The 18,097-nt window shown below is 34.7% G+C and overlaps 1 protein-coding gene across 1 annotated transcript in view; it reads left to right on the plus strand.

The window, feature by feature from the left end:
* LOC112043219 (uncharacterized) overlaps window positions 1-17,678 on the plus strand; it is a 144,871-nt gene extending 127,193 nt beyond the window's left edge. Inside the window, exons 23-26 of the mRNA XM_052887989.1 lie at window positions 9,877-12,324; window positions 12,415-12,660; window positions 12,885-13,511; window positions 16,608-17,678. Of these exons, the coding sequence (XP_052743949.1) occupies window positions 9,877-12,324; window positions 12,415-12,660; window positions 12,885-13,511; window positions 16,608-16,828 (3,542 nt within the window). The 3' untranslated portion in view covers window positions 16,829-17,678. The remainder of the gene's footprint in view (window positions 1-9,876; window positions 12,325-12,414; window positions 12,661-12,884; window positions 13,512-16,607) is intronic.
* The last annotated feature ends 419 nt before the right edge of the window (window positions 17,679-18,097 follow it).

The raw sequence follows: 18,097 nt of genomic DNA on the forward strand, positions 1-18,097 counted from the left end.
CTGATTACTATTAGAATCCGCCCCACCCGAGTCGCGCCTCGTATGAATCAAATTTTAGTATAGATGTTCTATTTTCAATAAAAAAAAGTTTGTCTTTGGTTGTAACAGTAAGGTTGCAGGCATTGTTTATACGTTATTACCCGTCTGTGAGTGGTTGCTGCTATTTGTTGTAATTAATTTTCTTCCTGAAAAAGAATAACTATACTTTGTATGTTCATAATGACTTGGCGAAGACATCGTACGTTTTTCAATATCGATGCTGGCCTGTATAAATATCTGCAAAACACCCGACCTGTCAATCTGCTGATGCACTTACCGCGTAGAGCGCCGACGCGTCGCGCGGGCGGACCTGCCAACATGTTACCATAATTACTTCTCGCTGTAAAGGTACGACGGTATCTGACCGCACATGATTCATCATATGATCACAGAGCGAATCTGCTGATTTACGTGTCAGTATTTTGTTAATACGATCGATTCGTAGCTTCTAGAACGAGAGCCGGTGATAGCAAGACTTTCTTAATTTTGTTGAAGGTGAAATTTATTCAACCTATACGCAACTGTCGAGTTTAGAACATTGCGGCTTTGGGACGTAGAAGGATTTAAAGGTTCTAACCTTTAGCCGTCCGAAATAAAATATTTTTATGTGAGGAATTATTCCCTCGCTTTGCTTCGCGACAACCCTTTGAAAAACACAAAAGAATGGAATTTATCATAAAATTATTATGATATAATTTGATTTCTTACGATATCCCGTAAAAATATTAACGTTTTATACTCAGACAATTAAGAATCTTAAAACTACAAGCTCCTAAAGCCTCCATGGTCAAAACTTCATAGTTAGCTTACTTACTTAGGGAAGGAGCAGCGACAAACTTTTAACTTTTATAAAGAAAGGAAAGTGTGACTATCACAGGCTCTCAATCCATTCTGTCTGTACGTCACTGTTGCAATCTCTCTCTAGTCTACGCTTACGTAAATCGAATGATTATCATGACTCGATATCGATGACGTCATTAAATTACTCTGTACCATTGACAGCTGTGTAACCTCACTGTGGGGTAAACTAAACCTCTTAATATTTTTGTAATTCCCACTAATTCTAAGCACCTTGCCTAACATACAATATAGGTATGAGACTGTTTATCTGTAGGTATAGTATTTTATTAGAGTATTTATTAAATAAATTTCGCCCCCCGACTCTCGGTTGACTTTTATTTATTTTTGTGTCATAAGCATAATCAAAAACACTGTCTCTACTAATTTAATTATTTCTGCATCTTATTATACATATTGTTATCACTCATTACATAAATCTGTAATATTTAAATCGTGTATGTTTTATACATTATTATTTTTTTTTCGATTATTATTATTACATATAATGGCCTAAGCCACCGATGTTAAGCCGTTAACTGATGTTTCTATTATATCTTGTAACATATCTACTGTACGTATGTTTGCATCGAATTAAATTGTTAATTCTTTTTAATTATTGTTGTAAAATAGCAGTTGGTGTAATTTGAAAGTGTGAATGATTTGATCGCAGTAAAAATACTAACAGTAACGCAAAATAAATAGTTTAGTAATAGTCTCATATAATTTAATTATCGAATTTTCAAAGCCGTCTCACGAGGCGGGTCCGGACTGATAGAAGCGGTTAGTTTGGAGTCGCACTGTCTTGTACGATATTGCGATATTTTATGATGATCTACGAAAAATTGTTCACTATTTATGACTACTAATATAAGACTAAGAACCAAAATACAATTTAAAAAAAATCGGTTGTCTGTAAAGTCGGTTTACTGAAGATAGTTGAACGTGACAACGTCATAAGAAAATACTGACGGAGTGGTTGCATTTTTCAAAAGAAAATGTTCGTTTTTCTAAAATACTGTTTAATAATCTTCATAGACCAGAATATACATCATTTCTTGTGAAAAAAGTTAGCAACCCTAGAGCGACGCATGAAACATCTTTTTTTGAGTGTGCAGCCGCCTCCATCGAATTATAAGACGTTGTCACTTCAAAACGTATGCTCTGTCACTACCAACTTCTGAACCCCATCGATGCGGCATCCCTGTCTCACCAATGCGAACAAAACAAGACAGCGATATCAAGTCGTGTGCAATAGAGAAACTGAGTTCCTACAGCGTGTAATGCGAATTTGATAACCATTGTCATAGAAATAAGGCGAGAATCGAATCTGCCGGGAGCAGAGTTGCGGCGTGGCGTGTGTTCAAACATGCAGGTAGTCTGAGGTACTTGTGAACTACCAACTTATATTGTTGCAGTAGCGATTCATTGCTCTACACCGTGCTATTTTCACCGTCTGTAAGCTGCCCTGATAGTTATTTGTCCAATACAAGAAATCCCTTAACAATATTATAAATGAGCTGAAGCTAATTCACATCCTAGTGAAAAAAAAATTGTAATATATGATGAAATTTAAATATCCTGTTTCTTTTTTTTTTCATGAATTTTGTAGTCATTTTGAAGTATGAAGTCATTGAACTTTGACCTAGTTTAGGCTAAAGTGAATGGCTTCAAAGGAACCGACGAGCCGCATGGCGGCCTCTGCCTGAAAATACAGGATGTTTTTTTTGTTTGTTAAAAGGAATTCCTTAATTCCTTAACCCTACATCCTATAGTCACAAGTTCTGGACTCTGCTCGGAGTTCTTCTCTCTACCACGCGATGTTGTATTTGTCTCATTGTAAGAATTGTTTTTTTTTATAATAACAGTAATGGATAATATACATTGGGTACATTATGTGGGGTTTCGGTTTAAGACGAAGGAAACTTCACGGTGTTTACTGGTTTACATTCAAGTTTTTAATATTTTCTGACAGAAAATTCGTTTTTTAATTTATTCTGTTTTAATTGTCCATTGTATGTACATTGTACACATATTTTACACATATTTTACACATATTTACAAGTTATATCAAATTATGTATGCCATTTTGGGCAAACGTTTTAACTAATTGACATTCTGGATCATATATTTTCTAATGATGATTTTTTTTAGTTAGTGGTTCACTATTATCTGAGACTGACTGTGTATCGGCCGTGCCCATATAGATTTTAATATTAATCTCTAATAATTTTATCGACAATCGTTTACTTAAAAGTGTAAATTAAATTGTGTGGGTAATGTACGTGCCGTTTTCTATACGTAGAAATAAAGGATGCGTACTGGCGACCTTTGACCTGACGAGCGAAATGAGACTTTAGTTGCGATTGGCCGATTTCACAACTAGCCGATTTTATAATGATTTATATACTTTAAAATGAAATTGTACAATCTGTAGTAGATGAGATTTCCTGAATAAGGAGCTATGTTGCAAATTGATTGCGGATTGAAATGATCGGTCGATTCAATGAACATAATGGTGAAATCGGCTGTATCTTTCTCTGTGCCGTATCTATCTGTATTATAAATACTATGAAGTAGTAGCGTATTTTTACGCTTAAAGAAATGTTTTCGCTCGTCATGTCATCGGTCGCAAAATCGGCCGCCCGGGGACGACCTTTCTTTTTAAGTAGGCTTTAAATTTGTAGCTCGTCCGAGCTGCGTGCAATCTGCTTTGCGATAATAAATAATAATTACTGCATTTTGTGATAAGACTTAAAATCCCCGCAGTATTCCGGACCCGGGCGGTCGCACATCGAACACGTTCGAAATTTTATAACAAAAAAAACCTCTTTGTACGTTTAACTTAGATAGTTATTATTAATTTTAGCTTTTAATAGGTGTTCAATATTTTTCACGGTTTAATTTCTAATCGACGCAAAGCATTTAGGCGATGACGCCCGCGCCGTGTACATATACATTATAGTTAGACATCATATGGACAATACCTAACAAGTGAAAAAAAAAATATAATTTTATTGAAATACATTCAGTGAAATTAATATTTGTGCATGACGAGCGCGCGAGCGCCCCGTTCCGCCCGGCGCGCGGCGCTCGCGGGCGGTAGTTGTTTTTATTTATTTTTTGTTTTCCCTCCCCCCTCCCCCTCCCCTCCACGCTTTTAGGTAGCGCATGTAGTATCCGTTGTATGTGTGCAGTTTCAGTAAATGCATCTTAAGAACAAGCCGAGATCGACTAATGTTAGTAAATTGCCACCGGGTACTGCTTTTATGAGGCCTTTGATACAAAATTACGAGTAATAGAAAAGTTACATAATTTTATTTATCATAGGACAACTAACCAGTGTTGAAGACATTTTGATGTACCTTAGTTTCTTAAATGATTATCTTTGGTTCTAAAGATTTTGCTTTATATGGACAAGAACCAAAATTTTAAAAACTGGAAGGATTAAAACAAGCCTTAACTATTTAAATATGTTAAAATGATTATTGTAAACGTGCCTTTAAACCAGAGCTCGTTTATCGTTTTTGTATCCTCTGTGATTGACTCGAAATTGCTATCTAAAAGTTCTGTCAACTTATATAACTGTCATATTTACAATAAATTACCCAAGGTACCAAAAAACTAAAACGACATTTTCATCGCCTCTTTAAACTTGACAACAAATTGTTACTGTACTGATCTTGCCTTTTGCTAATACTTTATTTATAGCATGGGTCTATAAAATGGCTAAACCCATACCAGACTTTGATTTACGTCATCACTCGAAGACTGAAGTAATAGGACCCAAAGAAAAAGCATTCTTCGACGAAACGCTCAATAAAATATCGAAAAATAACACTAAAGACTTGATATTGGGGACTATCAGTGGATGGTTGAGTGGTGTAGGCATCGCTAAGATCGGCAAAATCGCTGCCTTCGGTTTAGGCGGCGGTGTTATACTGCTCCATTTCGCTACCGATTTGGGCTACATAAATGTGAACTGGGACAAAGTTAGGGAGACTATCGGGAGGAGTCAAGAGATAATAGACAAGGTGGGTAACTTCGTCAGAAACAACAGTTGCTTCTCTGTTGGATTTGTCGGTGGATTCTTCTTTGGAGTGGCATCTGCGTGATTTTGGTTTAAGTATGGTAAAACCGTGCTGCGTGAGTGCGCGTGTTTTGTAAAATAGAATATTTTTAGATCTATTTAATAAATTCCATGTTAACAGTTATATTTTATTTTGACAAACATTTCCATAGGGCCAGACCCCTTCTACTTATAGCGAGAGGATATTGTATTTTCCAAAAAGGAAATGAATCCTAGTTACCAGGTTATCATAGGTATGATAGTTATCATAGGTTATCCCTGTATTGTATTCCCCACCGGTGAAACCTCTGGGCGTCTGCTAGTAATTTATATCTATTATACCTAAGTGGCGCCCTAATGCCTAAAATAGCCACGCAATATGAAATTTGGATATCTTCTATACTTATAATAAATCTGTAGAGAGGTCAATTCTGTTCATGAAATATATTTCCGAAATAACTATCAGGGGGTGATAAGTGGTCGATACTGATGCCAAAAATGCAATCAGTAAAATTTTTGTCTGTATGTCTGTCCGTCTGTCTGTATGTTCTTTATAACAAAAACTACTCGACGGATTTTAACGAAACTTGGTACAATTATTTTTCATACTCCTGGGCAGGTTATAGTATACTTTTCATCACGCTACGATCAATAGGAGAGCAGTGAAGGGAAATGTTACGACAACGGGAGAAGTTACTCAATTTTTTAAGCTTCCGTCGCGTGGTATGTTCGTTATAGAAACAAAAACTACTCGACGGATTTTAACATAACTTGGTACAATTCTTCATATTCCTGGGCAGGTCAAAGTATACCTACTTTCAATTACGCTACCGTCAATAGGACCAGAGCAGTGAAGTGAAATGTTGGGAAAACGGAAGAAGTTACTCCATTTTTTAAGCTTCCGTCGCCGTCGCATGGTCCCTACCATAGGGATAGTAGGATAGGAGTAGGGTAGAGGTAGGGTAGGGTAGCGGTAGGCGTAGTATTAGGGTTTCACGCAGACGAAGTCGCGGGCGTCCGCTAGTTTTTAATAAAAGGTGTGGTATACCTACTGCGGCTCCCCTGTCAGGAATAGTTTTCATGGGCAAAACTTGTACAACCCTTCAAAGTATTGTTTTATGAAATCAAAAAATAGTTATCTGCGATACCAACGAAGGACTCAGGAGGAGATGCCCTTTGAAACATTCGTTATCAACCCGTATTCGACTCACTGCTGAGCTCGAGTCTCTTCTCAGAATGAGAGGGGTTAGGCCAATAGTCCACCACGCTGGCCCAATGCGGATTGGCAGACTTTACACACAGATAATTAAGAAAATTCTCTGATATGCAGGTTTCCTCACGATGTTTTCCTTCACCGTTTGAGACACGTGATATTTAATTTCTTAAAATAGACACACAACTGAAAAGTTGGGAGGTGCATGCCCCGGACCGGATTCGAACCTACACCCTCCGAAGTCGGAGGCAGAGGTCATATCCACTGAGCTATTATATATATACATATATATATTATATATCCACGGCTTTGAAACATATATAAAAACATTTTACAAGTTCTATAAATTTCTTTTTAAAAAAATTACTAGATTATAATGCACACATCTTGCAGAAAAAAACAGCTGAAATAAATAATGGTGGAATGCGTAGAACCACCACGCCGTTCCAATGCTGGGTGGCGAGCTTAGGGTGATAGATAATGTGTCTATAACGACCACTACAAATGTTAATGATCCTGACTCAAGACTCGAACCTAGGAACTCGTGATCTGAAGTAAAACTAACCACTGGACCACCGCAGCAGCTAATTAAATCTAATATTTCTATATAATATATTCTGCAATATAACAAAAGAGTAGAAATCGAGTACTTTATATAAAATTACAAAGAAACGACTTTGAGCGATCAAAGAGTCGGAACACGAAAAATGTTTTTTTTTTCAATTTTCGTCTGTATGAAGGTAATATGTTCACGCTATTCTCTGAATCTACTGAATGGAATAGATCTTTAGTAGGTATGCCATAGCCATGAGCTTAGCATCGTTCAAAAACCAATAAATCGATGTTCACGCAACTTTTGCGTAGATCAAATGAGTAGGTAAGTAGTACCCTAATAACCTACCAATTGAAACCTAGAAATTGAAGCAAATCGGCCGACTCATGGTGTGTTGGTCCAGATTTTAGCTTCAAATCAAGCCGTCATGCACATCGCGACCAACACACGATGAGTTTCACCGGACGTCATGCGCGCAGCGCTGCAGGCATGTGGGTATACGGGATCATTACTAGTATAAGGAAAAAAGGTATTACAAAACAAATTTCATGCGGACAGAGCCGCGGGCGTCTGCTACTCTAATATTTGTGAGTAAACTACGTAAAAAAATCTAGGTACAGCAGCGAGCATGAATATCTACTATTTGTATTTATTTAGAAATAGGTATAGTAAGTATTTTGTACTTACCTCGTACCGAGGGTTCCATACTGGATATAGATACGTACTAGATTACGTACTTTACTTAACAAAAGACTATTTTTTATGATTTAATTCATCATCGTCATTATTATCAACCAATGGACCTCCACATCCACTGCTGAACATAAGCCTCAAATAAGGACTTCTAAGAAGAAGAATAAGGATTTCTAAATAGGTAACTGGGTTTGTAGACCTGTGGTTTTACTATTTCAAATCGATACGCGTTCCCGAGATAAAGATTCTAGACAAAGATGCCTTTGTTCTGGTTCATGGTTTCCTAGATTTTGTATGAAAGATATAGCTACCTTATCAAAGGAAAAATATGTCTGGTTATTATAGTTAAACTAGGCAACCTATTTGCAATGTCTCATTGTGAATATTATCTATCATTTATTTGTTATCAATAATAAATAACAGATGAGGGTATATATTTCTAATGCCGGAGTGTAGACCACACCTCTACTATATCACCAGCCCTAGTCGATGTTTACTGTTTACCAACAAACAAATTAAAAATGAGGGTAGAAATCGCTAGTCATATCACACCTCGAGCTAGGCTAATGAAAGTAGACTTAAATCGCCCGCCAAATAAAAAAAAAACATTCAAACAAATTAAAAAAGTTTTCATAATTTGTTTAAATAATTTTTTGTTTGATACATTACTACATGTTTAAAAGTATTAAATTCAGTTATTCCAATATGTGCACTATAATTTTGAGAATATACTCTGTTTTTTTTTTAATTTGGCGGACGATTTCAGTCTACTGAAACAGTAGGTACACATCAAGTACGGATCAAAATCAATATCAAAATTGCACGCAATCTCGGCACTATAATCAGTCGTCTATATTAACTCTGTCTACGTGTCAACAAACGGACACATTGATAACATTGTGCATAGACAATTTTTTTTCCGTTTGTGTGAGTGGGACACTCCTTAATGGGACATCAGTGGCGTCACCGGGGGGTTTGGGCGAGCGCAGAAACGTCGCCTGATGGGTCCCGGAGGCAGAAGCAGAATAGATGGGTGGGACTTTCTAAGGGCGTGTCCTCTGAGACTCTGACCTCGGCTTAGAGGGCCGTTCTGGAAGGGTGTTTTGGCCTGAGAGTATCAGTCCGGGTGCCCTCGATCGTGAGTTAAAATAACCCACGTCCAGGTGTCGTCAGATATCGGGGACCTCGTCTTCGCCGGCGAAGGTCTATGTTGGCAATATTGCCACGCCCTAGCCATTCACTCAACAGAGTCAGACTTTGTCAGACTTTAGATTAAAACCAAACAGTACGTTGCAACGCGAAGAAAATCGTTCGTCGAAATAAAATGTTATTTTTGAAAACAAACCATTTTCTTGTTTCATGTCAAAATGTCTTCAATGCTTACGACTATTGTAGTAAAAGGTATCATTGGTGCTAAAAAGTTTTTTGGGTTCACTCGAGAGCGACAAATATATATAAGGCTTGTTGTTGAATACCCCTACCAAGTAGGAGTCCTCAATAGGGGTATAGGAGTATAGGGTATATATAGGTTATAGGTTAACCAAAAAAATCCAACTCCATAAGGAGGTACCATTAGTGTTATTTTTAACCGACTCCAAAAAAAGGAGGAGATTCATAATTCGACGCGTATGTCTTTTTTAATGTTTGTTACCTAACTTCGTCACTTATTAACCAATTTTGAAAATTATTTTGTTTGAAAGAGTATATACTTCCAGATTGGTCCTTTTTTACGAAAATCGTTTCAGTAATTTTGTGTTAAAATGAAAATAACCGAAATCCTCGTAGCTGGTGAACTGAAGGAAGGAAGAAGTATAGGAAATTGGAAGTAATGTGGCGCTAACGGTTACTATGCTAAGACACTAAAAACAAAAAATATTTTTTTAACCGACTTTATAGATTGAAAAAAACAAAAAAAAAACAAAACTTTAAGAGCCGATTTGGCATAGCACGCCTTAAAATCGATCATTTCAAAGGACATAGGTACGATGTTATTTTTCGCTTTTTGGAGTAATGCATCTTTGAAGTCGTTTAATTTTTTTTTCTAAAAATATTTTTGTAACAAATATTTAATTAATCTATAAATTTTAATAAATAATAAAATACCTACAAAATATCCCTAAAAATTAACTGATAATACAATACCTACTGATAACACAACTAGGTTTCGATATCTACTAAATCAACAACAATCCTGAAAATTGAATAAAGACTTCATTAATTATAATAATAAATATATTGGCCTCTTTAGATTCAGCGTAGTTTGTGTAATATTTATGTTGCTTAGTTTTACTTCTCTTTGCTTCCTTATTTTTTAGAAGCGTACCTACCTATATTATTTTTATATTTTTGTAATGTTTTTCAATAAAATCGTAATTGTAATTTCAATAAGCCGTGAAAAAATATTAATATAACGATTTTGAAATACTTCTAATAATAGTTCAATAAAATAATAATATTCAACTATTTTTACAGCTAGGTCGGGCAAAGCGAGCCAACCAGTAGCCTCCGCCGAAGAAGAAATGCCATCCACAACTTTGGAACCCACTGTTACATCAAATTCACCCATAGCTAAGCCTCCTGAAACACCAAAACCCGAAGAACCTCCACCTTTTCTAGACAAACCTAGCTTTGCACCGCCAAAACCTATACCTCATTCGCCAAAAATTTCTCCATCTTCTATACCCAACCCAAATCCTAGCGTCACGACTACGAAGCAAGTTGAATCAAGCTATACAAACTATGGCGGATATTTATATTCAGTACCTGGATATTCAGCATTTCAACCAGTTGCGTATCCGGGAATGGTAAAGCCAAATACAACAACGATTTCGCAAAATGAAACGTGTAACACCGAGTTTATTACTTTTCCTTCATCTACGAAAGAAACAACAACATCTGTTTCTGAAGAAAATATAACAGAAGTTAAAACAACTGAAAAACACTTACAGAGTGAAGCACCTAAAACAGAAACAGACTTTGAAGAAAAATTCATTCCTGAAATCGTTCCTGCCACTCAACCAAGTGAAACGAATAAAACTTTGCCTTCAGAATCAAAAATGAATGTAACACCGATAAATCAAGCTTCAAGTACCATGGCTACAGTGCCTACACAAATTTCCAATAAAGATATAAAAAAGAAACCACCTGAAAGATTTAGTCTTAAAACCAGTATACCTATAAGTAAAATTGATATGAAATGTGTAAGTAATCCTCCAGATTCAATGTTCCAAAACTACTTACCAAAAAAGCCATTTAATCCAGCTTTTCATACTCCAAATATAAAAGAAAGTGGATCCAAAATAGAAATACAGAGTAATATTGTAATAAAAAGCGCTTTAAGGGACACTGAAGAAAATGAGACGCCAATCATGTCAACACCTTCTAACAGTATTAATACATTAATTAATGCTGCAGAGGCTATAAATAAGACTGAATCGCAGTTCAAAAAACCTGATCCCAAGCCTGACCAGTCGATTGAAAATAAAGATTCTTCATTTACGAGCCCGTCTGTAAAAGTACAGGCACGACCAATATTTAACCCTTTAAACATAGAAACAACCAAAGCAAACTTACCACCTAAACCATTAGATACGACTTATAGCGAAACAAAAAACCAAATAGTGTTTATACAAAAAAATAATCCTTCCAATCCAAAAATGCTCTTAACCATTCAGCAACAAAATCCTCACGTACTGTTACAAAGAACTGATTTCAATCCAAAAAACCTGGAAGCTCCTTCACGACCGTCCAGCCAAACAAAAAAATGTAAAGAAGAGCTCGTCAATGAAAATGGAACATCTTCGAAAGTAGTTTCATTAAAGCGAATGCATCAAGATAATTGTGACGAGAATGACTTCGAGAATCTGATTACTGAGAATCAGATTTATGGCAATAAGATAGTCGTGAAGGAGAAATCACAAGGTACTTTACAAGAGCAAGATTTAAAAAATAAGGTTAAAACTGATAAACTTAATACTACTGAATCTAAAAATGTGGTGCTACAGCCAAATTTTGTCTACTTAAGCAATGTTCAATTCCCTGCAAATTTAATGATGATAAAAAATAACAGCAAAGTTAACACTGAAAATAATAAAACGAGATCAATATCTAATGAAAATAAAACATCTGAAATGACAACTATGAATTTAAGTAACGATGAAATATTAAAAAATAATAAGCCAACAGATAACAAGGAAATTCATGTTTTAAAATCAAACAATAACTCATTACAAACACTTTCTAAAACAAATAATAAAACGGACTTAGTTTTCCAGACGTCTAACCAAAAAGTAATTATGAATCCTCAGATAGTCTATCAAGTGCCAATGATAGTAGACTCAGATAATAAGTTGAATCAAACTTTTGTAAAAGGTGAATATCCTAAGATGGTTGGACCAAATAAGAGAGAAACACAGAAGCCTTTTGAACAAGCAAACACAAACGACAAACTTTTTATAACCTGTCCTTATCAAATGGACTCTAAACTACAGCCCAAGATTGTGATAACAAATATAAGGCCTAAAATATCTAAAATAGACGAAGTGAGTTCTTTAGATATATATGAACAAAGAAAAAAGTTGCGTAGGTTAAAGTATTTATCAAATCGTGATGTGAAATCGGTATCCAATAATGAATCCCAAAAACCTGAAACAAAGAAGATACAAGATTTCACAAAAAATATTATAACTCCAGAAAAAATGAAAGCAGAGATTTATAAGGAATTTGCGAACACTAAAATAATAATGCAAGACGAATGTAATGATAGCGACAGTGATTACAGCGAAGAAGATTTGCAAACATATAATTCTTTGATAAAAGAATATGGAGAACCTCATAATAACATCGAATCTAAAGAAAACGAACAAAGAAAAATAGAGTTTCTCGCTCATTTTAAATTAGCTTCTCAAAATGAATACAATGGTAAATATATTGGAGTGATATAGGAATTATTAAAATTTAATTTTGGACAAAACCAAATAGCTTTACCGAAATCATTTGTATCTTTTTCAGAGAGAAATCTTCAGCGCCAGGAAAGGATTTTTAGAACAGATGCCGTAGCAAGCGCTTATATAGCAGCAGGTCGAATAGACTGTCTTCTTCAAGAAGAATATGTATCTGAAGGCTCTAATCATAATTTAAGTACTGTAAAAGTACACAATGATATCGCAGAAAAAGAAGAAGACACAGATCAACATTCCAAACGAAAGTTTTTGATTAATCTGAATTTAAAGAAAGTTACACCACAACAAAAACAAGGTTAGTTACTTCTACACTTAGTATTATAAAGAGGAGACATTTTTTTATTTGTTTGTTTGTAGCGAATAGGCTCTGAAATTTCTAAGTAGACCGATTTATAAAATTCTTTTACATCTAGGATTTATTTTATCCCGATAATGGGAACTACTCGAATGAAACCAGGGTGTTCGTTAGATAATTAGTTAAAGGATGTAAATAAATATTTTATTTTAATTATATTACAGATTATGAAAAAGTGTGGCTGGAAATTGAAAAAGAGAGGAAACGGAGGGAAGGTCCTACTGTAAAAGGCCAAATATTAAAACAACCTACACTTCCGACCAACATCGTTGAATTAGACCCTAAAGGCCAATTAAAAATACTCACTGAAATCAAAAAATGTGTTAATGAAAACAACAATCTTATTAAGAAAAGAATAGACTCACACGGCGACGACGGGGAAAGCATTAAAGTTCTTGCTGAAAAGAATTTCTCAGAATTGAATAGATTGTCTAAAATGGCAGATAGAAGTGTGAAGCATTTTAGCGGTCAAAATACCAGGAAAAGAGATTTAAATCCTGGATTTGACAGTGAAAATATACAAAATTGTTCTAATTCAGGAAAGTATTATCCAAACATAAATATTCCAAATATTACAAAGATTATCTCATTGAAAAGTATCCAAAGTCCTTGTGTTGCGACGTCCACTCAAGCTACTTCCATGGATGAACCACAAAATTCTGCAGCTGGTGTTAACGAAATGTTCTGTGATAATTTCCAAAAAGTCCAAGACTTTAGCTGCCAAGCAGATACTTTAAGTAGTTGGCCAGGAATTGAAGTTATTGGCAAACTTTATAAAGACTATGAATCAGGTATGTCTTGGTGTTTTTATTAAATTTAGCCATACTATAACATAGAATACGCTAAGCTTTAGGAATTAATTCCATTCGGTAGCACATCCCACGACTCTACACGATACGTAACCTAATCGGTATAGTTAATATCTCAGAATACAGAAAACCACCAGAAGGAGTGATAGCGCAAAGAAGTGAAGCCATTTAAACCAAAGATTACAATGTATTATTGGAAATAGATAGGCTACTCTAACTTTTTTCGGAACGCTTGTGATAGCGCCATCTAGTGACTAGCTACGGTATTTTTAGTATAGTATCCATTATGTTATAAAAATAATAATGCATATTTTTTGTAAATGTGAGATTTTTGATTTTGTAATAGTTGAAGAAACCAATTGAGAAAAACAAAAAAAAAAGACAAAAAGTTTTTCATTGTCCGGGCTCGAACTCAGGATTATTAGATCGTACCTTTGTTATGCACCACTAGGCCAAATGACTATATGAAACATCGTTGAAATTAATGTACGGTTACTGTCTTTCTTTAATAATCCCTTTGCTTTAGAAATACAAACACATTCTTCCTATTGCACGTCAAAATTAAAAGGATAAATAATTCTTTTTTTTTTGTTTTTTTTTTCATACTTACACGGTTTAAATCTCTAAAAACATTATATTACATACACACCTTATGTAATTGAATTTACTATCCTGGAATCTTAAATCTAGGATGTAGATGGCGCTGATTCATAAAGATTTCACGTTCTTCTAAGTTCCCATGGCATGATTTAAACTACACATTTTACGATTACTCACTCTGTGTTTGTCGTGTTGCTTGACGTGCTATACAGGTGACAAATTTAATTAAATTAAGCCGTCTTGTGCTATTCCTTCGTGTAAAAATGCCGTTGGTAAAAAAAAGAAACTGAATAGGATCACATTTCACGTGTAAGTAGCACAAATAAATATTCTTATGTTAAAATAATGAATAATTTTTACGTGAATTTAGTTGTCATAGAAACCGATGACTTCATTTTGTAAGTGTTGCCAATGTAATTGTTTTGATTTTCCCTACTTTTAATTTCAATTCAAGGATTTATTATTTATGTAAAATATTAATCAACTAAATAGGTAGGCATAGGTTCCGGCAATTAAGTTGAAATAAAATTGTGGTAATCAGCGCAGATAAAGAAAGTGTAAAATAATCTTAAAGCTTTAAAATTTTACAAATAACAATGGCGTGCTATATTATAATAAGTTCGTTCGTTCTTGTCTGTTTGTGTGTTTGTTTGCTCATTTGTTTGTTTTCGTGTGCTTGTTTGGTCTTTTGTTTGTTTGTGTACCTACTTGTTTGCTTGTTTGTTTGAGCAAGAGGATTAAATAAAATATATTTTAACTTCAAAACACATTCTTAAAAGATATTAAACCAATTCAATGGCCTTATTTATACTTGAATTTTAAGAGACATAAAAATTAGAGAAATAAGACGAGATAATAATAACTGTGCACACGATTGAAATACATATTTATAATAATAATATAATATAATTATATGGAATATATAAAATTATTATTGTAAATATGTATTTCTTTAGTTTGTTAGTTGATAAGTTTTATAATAACCGTCTTATTATATCTATTATTTATTTGTCCTTGTCTTAAATTTTTTAGAGTTCATTTTCTTGCTGACTCTTAGCAATCACTAGAAAACCGGTACCACTGTTTTTATTATTTACCATACAAGTTAACATTTAATGTGATGAACTGTACACTTATTGTTTTCCTTTTAACATTATACATTTTTACCACAAAATAGGGAAAAATTTAACAGCCTCATGTACTAGCAACATTACGCGGGTGAGAATTGCGACTAGTGCAGGCTGTTGTGTACAATTTTTGGACACACTGCGCACTATAGAATGACATCTAAACGTGGCTTCTGGTGGTTTTCTGTATTCTGAGGTTAATATCCAGTAAGCTTAGTTTACAACAATTAATTGTAGGTATGTTGTTTAGATTACTTTTGAAAAAACATTCACTCGCATTGAGAACTTCCTCTTGTTTTTGAAGTCAATTAATAAACCTAAGCAAAGAAAAGAAACAATTATCATTATAATTTTATGAATTTTTACACTACTACCGGATCAGGCCTCCCTCTAGATTATAGGAAAGAGAATATGGGCATAAACCCCACCAAGCTGCTCCACCTAACTTAACCCGGCCTGTGTTGGTCCGTTTTCAATGTCGAAACATTTATTATAGTATTTACTGAGACATGAAGTAGTTCCGATACATATCTAATGATTTCGTTTTTTTTTTTTTAAGTATATTTTCCACTAGATGGACCGAAGACATCAAGCGGGTTGCAGGGTGCCCCTGGACGCTGGCGGCTCGAGACCGTTTTGTTTGGAAGTCCATGCAAGAGGCCTATGTCCAGCAGTGGACGTCCATCGGCTGATAATGATGATGATGATGATATTTGCCATATCTTTTTTTAAATATGACTAATATTCCCATTCCCCTCCAATGGGGATGATGACTAGGTTTGAATATATTGATTTTTATGATACATTCGGGTAAAAAGGGTCAATGTTAACTAATTTATACATAAAAAGCAAAGTTTGTCTGGATATTTGCAAAATAAATGAGATTATAAAATTTCAAAATCGATTGAAAATTCGTACTGTTTTAGCTTCCTTACATTAAATGTGATATTTTTAAATAAATGAACTATAAACATAAACGCACAAATAACAAAGGTATTAGTAATTTTGTTTGAACGCACATACAAATCTAACGATCACTACATTACCTACGACGTCATTAGTTCGTGCCATTTTGTATGGGGCGTTTTTCAGGGATCCGCGGCAGCGCCGCAAATCTGACCCTTTAAATCCCTGTAGCTCCGAAAGTAATGATCGCAGATATACAATTTAAAAAACTGTCATCATCCCTATTAGTCGGGCAAGACTTTGTTAGGAGTAGGTACGACAATAGATCAACGGGGCGGGGATCAAACCACCACCCCTCGGTGATGAGTCCGACCGCTCTTACCTCTGAGCTATTAAGGCATAAAATTAGTTAACTTACAAATTATTTAAATATATTCCATTTCAGCGCGGAAAAAAGACATTGTAGAACTGCACAAACGGAATACGGCTCTGCGTGTGGAGTCAGCGCACATCACCCGAGCAGCATCCCGGGACTCGGACCGTGCGAGAGCTCTCCTCGCCGAACGGAGGAACCTAGCCAACGAAGAACGCAGTGTCCGGAACTCCATACAATGGTTATACACAGTCGTCGATCTAATCAGAAGCTATGACAATAAAACCAGTTAGACACAAGATGTGCTCGCGGTTTCTAACACAATCATAAATATTTGTTTTTTTTTTTCTGCATCCGAAATCAGTTATAGATTTAAACGAGTAGGTAGTATGCAAATTTTATGACGTTTCGGAACATCGCGCGTTAGGATGTGCAGTACAAGATTTTAGATATCAACGGTAGCGTATTGGCGCGGCACGGCGGCGGCAGGGCATCACCCCGCGCGCCTCCCTCCCACCCGCAGTCGCTTCAAGCGTATTTATGTATGACCTGCGCGTATCAACAGCCACAGCTCATTTCCGAGACGTCATATAGATTGCCTCCAAGGCTAAGGTTATTCTGTGAAAAAAACATTAAAATTATTTGTGTTCTCAGATATTTGGTACTTGCTTAAATATGTAATGTATACCTAAACACTCTGTTTCTACTATTAGTTCATTTAAAATAAATAAAAGAACCAACTATATAAAATAAATGAATCAAAAATAATTAGGAAGTGTTTATTAAAAAATCTGCCGCCGGAACAATTTATTTGAAAGGCTAGAGGTCATAATTTATCAAAAAACAACAAAACTTCTTGCTTAAAATCTGTTTTCAACTGTTTATTATAGTGAACTATATCTACTTACCTACATAAAGGAACTTTTAATTCTTAGATTTGACTAATGTAAAAGCATAATAAAATCAAAATAAGTTTGGAGTAGATATATAAAATAAGTATATAATAAGATTTATGTACCTACATGATCCAATTTACTTTTAGTTTTGTAGGTAATAAATATTTTTGTAATTATCGTGCAATATTATGTGAAAATAGAATCAGGTTGTAAAATATAGATTTGAATAAACAATTTAAACAATGAATTTGTGTTTTAAATTTTTTACCTTTTACCTACTTGTATCCAAGAATCCTGTCAGCTCAAAGTCACTTATATTGTGTAAAGTTTAAACTCATTGAAATTTTTTTTTGTTTCACTTCACTAAATAAACTCGATTTTTCAATTATTAAATTAGGATGGGTATTTAATTATATCAGTTTAACCTAGTTCAACTTTTTAAATTATCATAATTTTCCCGCCAATGTTTAAAAAAAAAGTAAAAAATAATGTCTATTGAGCTGTTGGGTCAAAAAAACTGGAACTCAGAGCTGTAAAGCCATTTTATTAAAAAACAACTATAGATTAGCATATTTAGCGTTCGGAGGTATCACTATTTGATATTTCGTCAAGTTCAGACACATACATGTATATTAATGTAGGTTTATATAGACTGAGATGATGTTG

Source organism: Bicyclus anynana, chromosome 2 (assembly GCF_947172395.1).
Source record: "Bicyclus anynana chromosome 2, ilBicAnyn1.1, whole genome shotgun sequence".
Lineage (NCBI taxonomy): Eukaryota > Metazoa > Arthropoda > Insecta > Lepidoptera > Nymphalidae > Bicyclus > Bicyclus anynana.